The sequence below is a fragment of the Penaeus japonicus genome, unplaced genomic scaffold, assembly GCF_977035675.1.
Source record: "Penaeus japonicus unplaced genomic scaffold, GWHDUDI00000001_assembly GWHDUDI00000014, whole genome shotgun sequence".
NCBI classification, from domain to species: Eukaryota; Metazoa; Arthropoda; class Malacostraca; order Decapoda; family Penaeidae; genus Penaeus; species Penaeus japonicus.
The window spans coordinates 17,541,948-17,556,947 of NW_028234416.1; the positions used below are offsets into that span (position 1 = coordinate 17,541,948).

Here is a 15,000-nt window from a genome sequence, read left to right on the forward strand (position 1 = left end):
ATATATATATATATATACAATATATATATATATATTATATAAAGAAAAGATAAAGTTATATGTATATATATATATTATATTATATATATTATAAAGAAATAAAGAAAAGTTATATGTGTGTATATATATATATATATATATATATATATATATGGTTAAAAATAAAGAAAAAGTTATATGTATATATATATATATCATATATATATATTCATATATATAGTATCTATATATAGTATATATATATATAGATATATATATATAAAGTTAAATATATATACATAGTATATAAATTAAACTATATACTATATATATATATCCCTATATACTATATATATATATATATATATATATATATATATATATATATATATGCTATATATATATACTATATATAATATATATATATATATACGTATATACACACCAATATATATATATATATATATATTTATAAATATTTATATATATATATATATATATATACATATTTATATCTATATAATATATATATATATATATATATATATATGTATATTATTGCATACATACTATATATATATATATATATATATATATATATATATGTATATATGTAATACATGCATACACACACACACACACACACACACACATATATATAAAAAATTTTAATATATATATATATATATATATATATATATCATATATATATATATATATATACGATAATATATATATACATGTAAAACATACACACACACACACTCACACACACACACACACACACACACACACACTAGTCACATATATATATATATATATAAATATATATATATATATATATATATATATATATATATATATATATATATGTATCTATATGTGTATATACATATGTATATATTTATATTCATATATATACATACATTCATATATATATATATATATATATATATATATATATATATTTATATACATATATATGTGTGTGTGTGTGTGTCCGTGCGTGCGTGCGTGCGTGTTTGCGTGCGTGTGCTTGCAAATATGCATGTATATAAGCATAATGTATATATTTATAATAATTCATAAGTACATTTGTTTAAGTATGTGTTGAATGGTTTTACTAAATTGATAGTAATGAATAGACAGACATTTAATATGTGAAATGACTGGTTTAGAGACAAATAGCTACTGGGAACATATTCTTATCATATTATTGATAAAAACGTTCTAGTGGGGTTCTTATATATTACCTCAAGGATTACAAGAATTTACAAAAAATCCTAATGTACGTTATGCTTGCTCTTCAGTCTACAGATTCACAATAAGTTTATTATTCGAAAACAAGCTAATTGCCACATTCATGTAGACGAGTTTCTGAACAAAAATTATCAGCTTATACCAGCACCATGAGTTAAAATGTGTCATGAAAATACACACTTTGATCTTTTCATGTAGCTTGTTTCAATTCCATAAGGGCATAATAGTGTAATTCCGTTTCCAGACAAACACCTATCCTGTATTTTTCAAATATCGAAAAATATGTTAAATTAGCTCAAATATCTTACAATGAACTGTTCCTCGTATTTCATTGAATCATTCTTTTATGACTGGTTTAGAACTTAAGTCGTTAGACAAAAATCTAAATGTAAATTTCTGATTTGTGGCACCACCAATAACAGTCTATCATAATATTTAATGATACATATATATATATATATATATATATATATATATATATATATATATATATATATATATATATATATATATATATATATATATATATATATATATATATATATATATATATATATATACATGTATATATATACATATATACACACATATACATGTATATACAGATATATACATATATACGAAGAGAGAGAGAGAGAGAGAGAGAGAGAGAGAGAGAGAGAGAGAGAGAGAGAGAGAGAGAGAGAGAGAGAGAGAGAGAGAGAGAGAGAGAGAGAGAGAGAGAGACGGGGGGGAGTGAAGATAAACAACTATCGATACTCTGCAAGCGACTCCTGTGTCACGCCTCGACAGAGTGATCAGCACAGCTGGGGCTACACGAGCAACCATTCCGCCAACCTCACCATGTTCAACTTCATCAACAAGTTACCAGTCGGTGGTGTCATTCACGGAGCGAAATGGGCGGATTCGATAGTAGTTGTAGAAAACGTGTTTTATATTTAATTCATGTGTTAGGTACATATTCTTATTAAAGTGTGAATTTGCGATTCGGTATATCTGTTTTCATGTGAGTAAATGTATTAACCTATAAACAAGTGAAAACTGTTGGTATGTTTGGTGATATTGTTGGGAACGACCGGAGCAGTGGCTATTCAAAATACAGCCGCACCAAACACGGAAGTTATCGGAGTCGATTTGTTTATTTTGATGAGGTCGAAAGACAAACTCCATATCAAAATAATATTAAGTAGAAATTTTCGAAATATAAAATGGGAAATTTTGATATTTGTCTAGTATGAATGTATGACGAGTAATTTGTAGGTTCTCCCGTAAGTCTTGTGACCGATTCAGTTACTAGTTAATTACCAGTCGGTAATCATGAAAACTTGTCGGTGGGTAAAATATACCGCAATCTTCACGAGCTCTCCCTCTCCCTCACCCTCTCTGTCTCTGTCTCTGTCTCTCTATCCCTCTGTCCCTCTACCTCTACCTCTCCCTCTCCTTCTTCTTCTATCTTTCAACCCTTCAACAGGATCCTTGATATATAATTTTTTAGAAATCGGTAACACATAAAAGTTAAGGATACAAGAAAAAAATACAACTAAAAGTATTTTGAATTGTTGCACATATTAGTCACGTGATCGGGTAATCACATCGAACAAAGTTTCCTTATGAATTGCGAGTGAAATAAAGAGGCGAGTGAAATGGTTCTTATTGTAACTGCTAGGCGTGATTCTGGGAACGTGTGGTAGCGTTTGATTTGCTTGGTAGCAACAAAATATTGTGTGTTAAGTGTGGTTATTAGGCGTGTATTAATTGGTAATTTCTTCAGCATGAGAAGTACATAAAAAATCTGAAAAAGTACCATCTGACTAATAGGGCTAATCTCAGAATTTTGTAAATAAACTTTTTTTTTCTTTTTCTACTCAATTATTGTGCTTATTGCTGTGTGGCAACATTTTGGTGTGCGATGATTCTACTCATCTGCCGAAAATGTTTTGTGTATATTAGGATATTTCCAGGTGGCTATTTTATTGGCTGAGTGTCGAGTTAGGGCGATTGCTCCTCACACGAGTCCCAAAGTTAGTCACTTTGTAGTGTCATCTAAATAGGGGTGGATGCAGATATTCGACTTTGTTTTGTTTTTTTGTTGTTATGCCAGCGACATTGCATTCTTCAATTAATCATACAGTTAAGAAAAATATAACTGCTGAGTCTTGTTAGGGTTAAGAATTAGCTTCTTTGTAATAAATCATACCCTTGTCTCCATGCCTCTTAATTATGAAAATTGAATTATGAAACATGATAACTAGCACGTTAATACAAGTAATATATTATGTTTTAATTATAGATGAAAGAAAAACACAGAAAATTAATTAGACTAAACTTGAGACAATAACATACACTTTTAAAATCATCTATGGCTAACAAAAGCAATGATTTCATAACATATGAACAAAAGTGTTCATTTTCATTCTTTCTTTGGGCAGGTGCCTCTTTTCTTGATATGAAAGGTTTTGCAAAGGCAAATATTAATCTTTACAGGAATGAAACTCATTTTCTTGTTGATAACTTTCACATACACCAAGTATTCCAAAAGGATAATATGAAACAAAGACTGACTAATGACATATATATTGATAAGAGAAGGCATAATAGCCAACAGGACAAGACAACACAGAGTATGGAGCTGGACAAATGTGGGAATGTCTAGGATACACAGCCATATGCCTGCTCTATTTTTTCCATCATAAACCACTCCAGAATCTGCTTTTATTGTTTGGATATATATATTTCTCATTTTGTGACTTTACCTTTACAAAGATAAGATACATTACAAATTCCTGGTAAGATTTATAGGACTTTGCTCAATTTCACAAATTCACGAATTCAGCTCTTTTAATCAATAAAACCAAACGTGCTCAAATATGCTAGACATCCTCAAAATACTCAGGCATATGGCATCATGTCATACTGGTCAAAAATCAGTTGAGATAACAGACAGAAAAATTGGAAAAAACAAGACCTTGGTGACCCTGTCGGAAAAGAAGAATGTTAAATAATCCTTAGACTAATTATTTACAACCAATTACTTTTAACCAACACTGAAATAAGCAACAATCCTATAAACAATCATATATACACATCTAAAAATTATATCTCTAAACAGGGTCCATTGTTGTTGTTATTTTTGCTTCGCTTTTACCAAGAAGGGAAAGTTCGTTGAATATGAATTAAATTATGCCCTTGTAATGTTCTACCCTTCTTTAAGCTTTGCTACTGAAATTGTAGCTGACCAATACTGAACTTGTTTTGTTACCCTTAATTCCATTGAGAAGTCAAAAAATTGTGGATTTTCCATCAAATACAATTTCCATGGAAAATGCAAGTTAAACAGGTGCGAGAATAGTAGTTTTCACATGGGTTGTTTTGACAGGCCCTCCCTTATGTATGGCAACAATGCAACGAACCACACCAAGACAATTTTCAGGACCAACACTCATAAACACTACCCAAAATGTGTAAGTACATTCACCGCACAACTTGCAAGTAGCAATCATGTTTTTTTTTCTGTCTTTCTTTTACTGAACATTTACTAAATCAAAGATTCTTGGGTCGATTTCCTTTTGCCAAGCTCTTTTACTTTCATGGCAAAAGGCAATCAATAAATTCATCAACAATAAGGCAGAGGCTAAGAGATGGTAACTTGGTTGATGGTACGCAACCACGAATTTGATGCCAAACATGTTCTAAACAATACTTCACTTTTCTAAAGTCACCTTAAATAATGAGCCTACCAGCTGCTTCATAATGCAATCTAAGATACTAGAGATATCCCAAACAGGTCTAGTTCAGTTTTAAGGTAGGACTTACTCTGTAGCTTGAAATACCAATCTGTTTGAACAGGTCACTGATACGCCACACAATATGATAAAATTTACCTTGTACCCTATTCATAATGACAAATGCTAAAGATCATAAGTAATACTTGGTTGAGTAGTAATAATTCTGACATAATCCAAATGTTTGCTTCAGGAGGGATGAAACTGTTTTAGCACTGCACAAATGATTGCAGAAGCCACTCGAGTTGCTACTAGAGGGCTCCCGCGATAACTACATAAAAGTCCCCCCAGGATTCTTGTTTACCAATTGCCTACTTACAAGCTCAACAGGGCAAATAACAATAAAATACTTATATACTAATCAGCGAAATATTCTGATGATTACTGCTTTCTGCCCTCCTCTTGTTATTTCCTTGCTACTGTACAGCAAAAATTTGTGTTTTCTCAACCTGTGTCATACTCAAAAGCTAAAAACAGCTATTTACCATAAAAGCAGCATGACTACAGAGGTTATTGCTTCTAGCATTAACACTACATAACTGATAAATCATTCTAAAACCATGGTAAATATTCATTGCATAATATGAGCATCCAGCCAGCAGAGTGTTACTATTGCAAAATCAAAGGTCTAACTATTGAAAATAATATATAATTAAGTACAACCATTTAAATAAAAAATGGAAATAACAATAGGTACAAATCACTGGCTTTTGCTCTTCTTGGGTGCATCTCCTTAACCTATGTTTATCAGTAATACATTTTAATATATGTAGACTAGATCACTGAAATATAGTTTCCCTATGGATTAAACTCACATCTTGATGCTTCAGCATCCCTCTGTAAATCTAAGTAACAAGTGGAATGTTTGGAATCCATCATGTCAACCATCACAACTCTCGCTATTACAAAGATTACTGTAGGAAAAACTTTTCACTGTATTGCTGAAGCATTTTATGATAAGAAAAAAAGAGAGAACCATCAATATAAACAGCAGCAACTCTTGATATAGTAAAATGACAAACACCTTGATCACAACTTTAGTGTTTCCATTTCCATGCTCTTTTCAAGCATGGAAGTCAAGTAATAGCATCATTCAAAAAGTTAGCTGAAACATGAAGATAGGCAATCAAAAGTTCTTCCTAAATTTGATGATTTGATTTTAAAGCTTTGATATCTAATATCAATTTCTAAAAAGATATTAACCAAATAATCATTGATATCCAATCACTGAATGTTTACAGCAAAATCCCTTAAAATGTATTTCCTAAATAATGAATATTTATTAATCCACTCCACACTTCTAATTATAAAACCCTATCATAACCACAGTGGTTGCTAATCACAAGCTTGGTCTTTTAAAGTCAACAATACAAGTCTAATAGACTACACCAACGATATCAAGATCAAGGGACTAAAAATATACCAACCGCCACGGGCACATTTGGAATAAAGGCAGGAGAAATGCAGATGACTACGAATAATAAATGATCTGGATAAATGCAGTGAACATGAAATTGGATATAATGTGAACAATACAATGAGGGTAGTTCAAGATATGTCATACAGTAAACGTTTGATGGTCTGGTCAAGTGAGGTTAATATTCTGTCGGATGTCAACAATGTTGCTGATCAAAATCTCTCCCAGTTTCTCCCGTCAGTTATAAATGCTGACATCTTTTTCCATTCATTCTTTCATTTTTATATATATTTTTTTGTGTTTTTTTATATATTTTTTATGCATTTTTCTCAAATACTCTCAGTCAAACCAAATTCTGGGCATAATACCCAACTTGTCTTCTTATCTTCCATGGCCTCAGGAATCAAAAGGTAAATAATGTCACCTGTTGAGAAGACAGGAACAAAAAAAGAGCTTGAGGACCACACACTACTATTTTCAAACAGATGAGTAAGCCCAGGCTTATACGATTGGTGGGAAAGTTCAAGATTGCATATGGAGAGCCTAACACCCCAGTTAGGCAATTAACCATGACCCAGCACACACCAAAATTAACTAGGTCACAGATAAGACTTTTTTTTATTTTTCGTTTGTGACATGACAAACGACTTTCAGCTCCATTCCAGTTATGCCTGGGAATATGTTTTCCAATTAACAAATTAAATGCTCTACTGTCTGACAACATATAATGGAGTTCAAAATTGTTTGTCATTTCACATTTTCGCAGCTCCAACCTGCCACAACACAATGGATTATGAAGGCTAACAGTGCACTGCTAAAATCATGATTAAATAAGGAGAATTCAAGTCAGTACTGAGTCAAGAAAATTGAAATGTTCTTTAGCTCTTTCTCTAAAATTAACAAAAACAAAAAGAGGCATTTCAAAAGAAAGAAATGTGGTGCATTACATAACATGTAAGCATTCTTTTTTCCCCAAAGCTAAAACCTGCTGGCATGCTAATTCAAATAATCTTTTGGTCTGATTACACGTTATTCCTTGGCCTTTTAACAAAAACAAGGAGCCAATCAACACCTATTTCAAAGCTGTTGTAGAAGAAAATTTGACAGATAATAAGAATAAGAAGTTTTAGAAAGGCACTGCTTACATTGTTATGAGTATTCACATTTCAGTTATTCTATCACACAGAAACCAGTGTAAAGTCCAGGATCAAGAAAAGGGCTAGAAAAGCTTATGACTTAGCAATGCACTGTAGCTAGCATGTGCCATGTTAGCTATATGCACCTTTGGCTTATCCTTACATCAGCTTGCTTGGCTCTCTGTAGCCTTACAGCTTTATCACCTTGTGTTCAAACTAGCTAACTCTGACACATATGAAGGTATAAGGGATGCGCTAGCACTATACTATGGCATTTGAAACTGTTAAATGTTTAAAATACACAGAGAATTGAAATATTACATTACAAAGAATTTGGGGAGCATTAACTGCTGCATCCTGCAACTCATATAATATAATCAAAATACTGATGGTTCAAACAGACTTACCAATATGTACGAAACTACTGTGCAACTTGCAAGCTTGATATATTTAGAATAAACTGCAATCAATTACAACCTCTTGAAATCAGCAGAAGATTTCATGCCTCTGACAGGATGCAGTGCCGCCAGTCCCCTCAGCACGATTCTCGAAACCTTTCCCGAGTTCATCAATAACGACACTCCAGTTTTGCATAAGAAAACAGGCAATCATTGATCCTACTCGTGGAAGAAGTGCATCTCGAATCGTGCCTCAAATACTTTGCATCAGACAGGAAGCAGAGCAAGCATGAGATCAATGATGGGGATGGATGGAGAGAGGGGAGAGGGGTCAGGTGTCGGGGTGGCGGTGGAAGGTGGGGAGCGGGGCGAACAAGGTGAGGGAGGAGGGGGAGGAGGGGGAATTTTGGGAGGCGGAGAGTCAGAAGGAGATGAGGTGGAGGAGGAGGAAGTGGAGGAAGGAGAGGCCGGGTCATGGGGGGGTCACGTGCTTCAGCTCAAATTACGGAGCTCACTTAAGAAGTCACTTGGCGTCAAGATATGAGTTGAACCTGGAAGGTAAACATACAAAAATTATATCATGATGTCAATTATCTAAAACATAATATAAAATTGTTTGCTTAATTTTTTCATGAACTTTTGAAGACTTGACAACTATTCGTTTATATAATATGTGGATTGCATGTAAATGCAGATTATTGATGAAAAAAATTCTATCATCATCCACAAAATCTATTTTGGTAAAGTTCCATCTTAAAAAGAAATTAACGAAAGAGGTTAACCTTACTCAACAGTATTGAAAGAATGTTTGATTCAACTTACCAATGATAACTTCCCAGTTCTTTCCAGACTTTGTAACTTCATAAGCAGCGCGCATCTCTGAATAAGTCATGCCACCCACAACAAACACCAACAACCGAGGCATGTTTTTCTGAGCAGTGGCACTCCTGTCTTTGTGCCAGTTGTATCTCACACTGGAATGAACAAATGTGTTTTAGCCTCATTAGAGATACATACAATATAAATCTTTGTTATCTTAACTTAATACACTTGAACTTCCTTAAATGAGAACAACCTCTTTCATCATACCAGTTCACTTCAGGATCAAGATTTACTTCCAGACTGGATTAAACTCAGAGCAGAATTAAGTTATGATACAGATTATGAAAGGCTTTGTATTCTAAGTGAAACAAAACCACAGGGGAGGGTTCACGACTTTTTACTATATCAAATTATATAAGATAGGTTAGATTGTTTCACAATCAAATAAGGAACTATTTCTAAAACATCCCTCCCAAATCAAACCTTGCACATGCTCTAGATTCTTCAAATATTTCAAAAGCATCCCCTACAATTCACCAAATCAAAACCACTCCAATAAGCCTACATAAGCCATGATGTTCCAACCTACCTGGATGGTGCGGTTCTGGGCATGGCGGCCGAGCGTCCAGCAAGGTAAGGGAAATGCTTCTCCTCCAGCTTGCCATCAATGCAGTCCTCCATGATGTCCTTCATTGCGGGTGTCCATCGGGACATCTGGTAGGTCTGCTCGGTGATGCGCTCTTTTCGCTGTATTTGGTAAGGCTTGCGTTGTTTGCCGCCCTAAAAGGAAATTACGCGGTGTATAAGATGTACAGTTAATGAATCAATGAGTGAATCAACTCAATATTAAGAATCCATGACTGGCCACATCTTAAAATGTTACATTTTCTGTTATTTCATAGATATATGGTAAGATATAGTCTATAAAGCATATATTAGCAAATTGATACTTATTAACATTTGGAAAGATATGGCATCATAACTGAAGTAATAAGTAGCTTGTAAATTCAACAAAAAGAAAAATGTAAAATGAAAGTTATCCAGTCTCATTACATATGCTCATAACAGAGGGATTAGGAATGAAAAAATAGGTCATAAAGAGAAAATTTAAATTTAAAATGAATAAATTTTTTGATTAAACATAAACTGCAGCTTGTAAGAAATGTAATAAAATTACTACATTTACTGCACACAATTTCAATATCCATGCCATTAAGGTCACAATATACTGTAGACAGGCAAGTTTAAGATCTCTGAGACTTAAAATACTGCCAAATCAAAATTCTTGATTTACAATGATACAAGATTACTCGTACAACACTTCTAGCCGAAAAATAAATGAAATTGTACAATCAGGTATTACTATTTTACCAATTTGTGATTTCAGAACTTAATACACAACACATTTTATGGAATCTTCAAAGGAATAAGCATCAATCAGAGAAGACCAAAGGGCAAGTAGTAATCATACCTCTACAACGACATTGACACCAAGATGTGCCAGGTTGTTAATAGTGGCCTTCTCTGAGGAGGAAATTTGAGCATGCTGAAGCAACTTCTCCAGGTTTTCATTGGAGATGCCATTCTTGGCCAGGATGTAGAGCAAGATCACTCGTAGCTTGTCTTCTTCCTTCACATTCTGGTCAAGCAAAACCGGGATGATGTTCTTCATGTGGTCCTTGATCTTCTCACCTTTTTAGGAGGGAACACAAATATTAGGTATACTACTGTGTAGATACAGAAAAGGAAAAGAATTTTTTTTTTTTTTTTCTTCTATCTACATAACATTTTACTTTATAGGTTTTAGATATTTTTGAATCTATTACAAAGTATGAACAATGCTCCCTTTATCATGTGTATGATATGAGAAAAATATAATACATTTCCTTAATAAAGCATCTTAACCCATTCACACCAGAGCTTATATTTGCCTAATGCCACTCCTTTTGGCAAGATAACAAGCGCATATAGTCTCAAAGCACAAGATCTTTCACGAAGCCACACTGTGTCTCTCACAGCACTTTTCACCAGCCTTTGTGTTTGTTTACATTAATTTAACAAGTGAAGAAAAATATGTTTATACAAATGGAACTCCTATGAGTTTATACATACATAACAATGTAAAAGTGCATTTAGAAAGAGAGATCATGACATGGTAGGATGTCATCCAGTGAGAGAGAAACATTCCCAGGATGTGATATAACATCATCCAGCATGAATGGGTTTATATAAAATATGTATCATATAAATAATGAATAACTATCAATAAGAAATGAATAGTAAACTGTTTTCATCACTTCATAAGTGATTTAACAAACCAGAGAAACTTTTAATGGTACTGCATTTCAGTATTTGTTTGTCTTCAAATAAATGAAACTGTCATGCATAAGACTTAATTTTTCCCTTCCATAAGATATAAATCCATTTTACTTCAGTTGCTATTCACGTTTCTATTACTGAATACTACTGAATATTACTTTCTGAGATATCAGCACTAAGCAATTTGAATAGAAACTTCACTCACCTTCTGCATCTGTTCCCATGGCCAGATCCTGCTCTACCTTACACAGCTTGTCAACATAACCCTGGTATTTCTTCATGCAATTTTCTGCCAAGTTGAGATGAGTGGAGTACTTGGAGAGCTCCTTCTGGTACTGGGGCATTTTCTTGATCATCTGTGACAGGTCCTTCATGGAGGATTTGTCTGTGCCCATGTTGCGCTTAGTGGCCATGAATTCTGAAAAAGAGAATGAAAAAAAAAATCATTATCACCTTTGAGAGACTGATACAGACTGATTCTATCATATGGTTAGAATAACACAAGTAGAATGCAACTTATCTGAGCTTCATACTGTATATAGTAAATGCTCCTTCCTCTACTTCAATAAAATATGTCTGATTATTTTCTATTTCCTATTGCTACACCTTCATCTACTTCCAAGCCATATAGCAATATGCTTCCCTTTTGCATTCCTTTATGAGTCTCAAGGATGATTCTTATTGTGCTAAAATTAATCTACTCCAAACACTCACAGTCTATACTATGCTTAATTTAACTCCTTGATAGACTAAATCTGAATGTTTGGCTACATTTGAAGCAACATCATTAACTAGTATGTGGAGCAAAACATGACTATTGGGTGGTTTGTCTCTCAACTTCAAACAGCTGCTGATTGGCTGAGAAAGAGACTAGAAGTTGCACTGATTTAAATGTGCCTACATAATTGTTATATCTTCATTTCATTAAGTATATTTACTGTGTTGTAAAATTACTACCTCAAACATAGACACTTTCTACCACTTAATCATACTCAATAAAAATTCAAACCTGTACTTGCCTTTCATCTTCTTAGTCACATTCTGTGACACCACAGCAATATGCTGATGGCGCAAGTCAACCCAGAGGTCATCGTTCTCATCAAGGAGGACTTCCTTTTCACTCTCCCCTTGAGTTGCCTCATACTTGTATACATCATTCTTGATGTCCAACAAATCATATGCCATTGCCTGGGGGGGGGAAATCACAGCATGAAAACCTGACTTAATATCTATACATAAACTACAGAGTGATCTAGTATTATCAATACTTCCAACTGTGGACTACAATAGTTGTAAGAAAATATAAACAACAAGTAATTCCAGTAAAATTACCTGTATGATACATTGAAAATCCATAATACTCTACTCTGTTTACATAATGCAATGACCTGAACAACTTGACGGACAAGATATTCACCTCACTAATATCCATGTGCTACAAAGAGTTCACCATACCTGTAGAGTGAGTTCATGCAAGAGAGGAGAATAGCAATCAAATCCACGGTCCAGAATGAGCACTTGTGAGCGTGCCTTCTCTGGTCCTTCACCCATGGAGGGTTCATCGGCCTTGTATCCATCCAGCCTTTGCTGCAGCAGCTGAGCTAGCTCAACATTGCGCTCAAATTCACCTCGATATCTGATGAATAAGGAAAGAACCAAATGAACCAGAAATAGGAACACCTAAACTAACCATTATCAAATCTTTGTTTTTCATTTACAACCACAGGATTTCAAAGAAATATCTGAATAATAGGCTACCAATTGAAGCCACGTCAAGTTTTCCCATGAAGTTTTTACCATTTACAACTGCTAATTTTTACCAAAGGTCATTGCCACTTCATCATATTTGACATTATCAAAATCATCAATACTCCAATCATGGTTTATCTATCAAAGAGTTGGTTGTTAACCAATTGCAGACATGACATCCATGACATACATGACATACATGACACAGGAGTTTTTGGCCTGACTGCATCATGACGTACATGACACTGGGGACTGTGGTTTACAGTGTTTCTTTATTGTACTATGAGTAATGAGTGAGTGATGATGACAATGGCAATCATAATTACTATAATTGCCATAATATTCAGGAAAATGGGTTTAACATAAAATACAAAACCTAGATGGCACCACTTTCTGTTAGCACCAGCAGGAGAGAGAGCCTTGAATGACACCCATAAATGGTCTCTGGCAAGCACTATCTTTAGAGAACAATGGCACACAGCAAAATAACAACCTATTGCTCCTGCAATGAAGGATGTGCAGGCAGAACAAGAAGAGGAAGATGACTCAAGCCACTCCTAGTGTCTATAATGTGCCCCTGTGCCATAAGGGCTGCCTTGTACTGTGGCACTCAGTCATAATCATAGGTTTCTTTCCTCTTCATGTTATCTTCATTGTAGATGGTTATATTTTTCATATTCATTTACAACAATACACAAATACTAAAAAATTGAATTTGCTTTTTGTCCTCCCATAAAACAGCAATACTCCTATCACATTGAGTATAATGAAAATAATGAACTGATATAGACCCTATACTACAATTTTAGTCAACTGCAACATTGATAGAGCCTGTCATATGACACATATAAGTCTCTTAATACAATATAACACAAACAAATGACAAACACTAAAAATGGCTTTAGTTTTACAACATTTGAGTGAAAGAGTGGGAAAAATCAAGGTATGTTGAGTGAAGCTGCCTCCTGTGAAATGAAACCCATCCTGCAGACTGGGCAAGCAAATCTATGCCTATCTGTGATGAGTTAGGTAAGTTATAATACAAGTCTCTTGAGGAAGTAAAAAAAACAGTTTATCACTGTTGATAATACCTTTTTGAGCATTATCATCCATACAGCGAAGGTCTTTTGACAAATAATGTACTATTTTTTTTTTTTTTATGATAATGACATTCCTAGTAACAATCATGTGATACTGCTGGGGTATTTCATGTACAATCCTTTTTACATAATGCTTTAAGACAAAGTTAAAGTGGCATTGTCAGAGAAACAGACTATTCATTTACATCTTTTGGTAATCAGCATCCTGTAACATTGCTTTGGAATATCCTTAATTTCTGGCTTAGATATTTTACATTTAAACCACTGGAGGTAAAACTGTCTTTTATCTATAATTGTTTTCTATCATCATTTTTTACAATAATACTAAGTGTAATAGTTATACTTAGTGACCAATGATGGTAATTATTATTGCAATTACTATATATACCATAATATAGGTTGTTTAACCCACTGGTCGTGGTTTTATTTGCATATTTATGCAATAGGATGGCTGGTTTACATTGTCAGGCATGGTGCCAGCCGCATCTACGACAGACGCTGCCTTTGCAGCAAATCATGCCATCCGCTGCTAATGGGTTAAAATCCTAAACAAAGATGCCCCACTCTCTACTGGCACCAGCATGTAAGAAAGATTTGAATGACGCCCACCCACAGTCAATACCTAAGCACTATCTTCTCAGAGCAAAGACACACATTAACCCACTCACGCCGGGGCGATTCCAGCTTTGCATGGTCATAATGCCACAAGCAGCGAGCCTGGGCTGCCCGCTCGCTCACCCCGAGCGCCAGCCTTGCCCAGATATCTCATCACAGGCGTCTCATGTAAACACCACGAAACGTGTCAGCACGTCATCCGGCACGAATGGGATAGGATGCTGACCTCAAGTGTTAAAGTGCAAGGAGTGGGGGCAGATTGAGACAATGAAGGTAAACCAGAAAATGTGCAGCAGCTACAACATGACCGTGCCAGTATGGTTGGTTTGTGCTGTGGCATTAACAGCTGTAAGCACATGTAGCCTCCCTCTTCAAGTTATTTTTGTTTAGGATGGTTGCTTTTTTTTGAGACTGAGTGTAAAG

At 34.2% G+C, this 15,000-nt stretch overlaps 1 protein-coding gene across 1 annotated transcript in view; it reads right to left on the reverse strand.

Moving 5' to 3' along the window:
• Positions 1-3,797: 3,797 nt before the first annotated feature.
• Positions 3,798-15,000, reverse strand: part of Rop (Syntaxin-binding protein Rop) — a 50,634-nt gene continuing 39,431 nt past the window's right edge. Inside the window, exons 7-13 of the mRNA XM_086544002.1 lie at positions 12,569-12,749; positions 12,133-12,301; positions 11,319-11,531; positions 10,266-10,486; positions 9,384-9,574; positions 8,795-8,946; positions 3,798-8,523 (exon numbers count right to left, since the gene is read on the reverse strand). Of these exons, the coding sequence (XP_086400128.1) occupies positions 8,465-8,523; positions 8,795-8,946; positions 9,384-9,574; positions 10,266-10,486; positions 11,319-11,531; positions 12,133-12,301; positions 12,569-12,749 (1,186 nt within the window). The 3' untranslated portion in view covers positions 3,798-8,464. The remainder of the gene's footprint in view (positions 8,524-8,794; positions 8,947-9,383; positions 9,575-10,265; positions 10,487-11,318; positions 11,532-12,132; positions 12,302-12,568; positions 12,750-15,000) is intronic.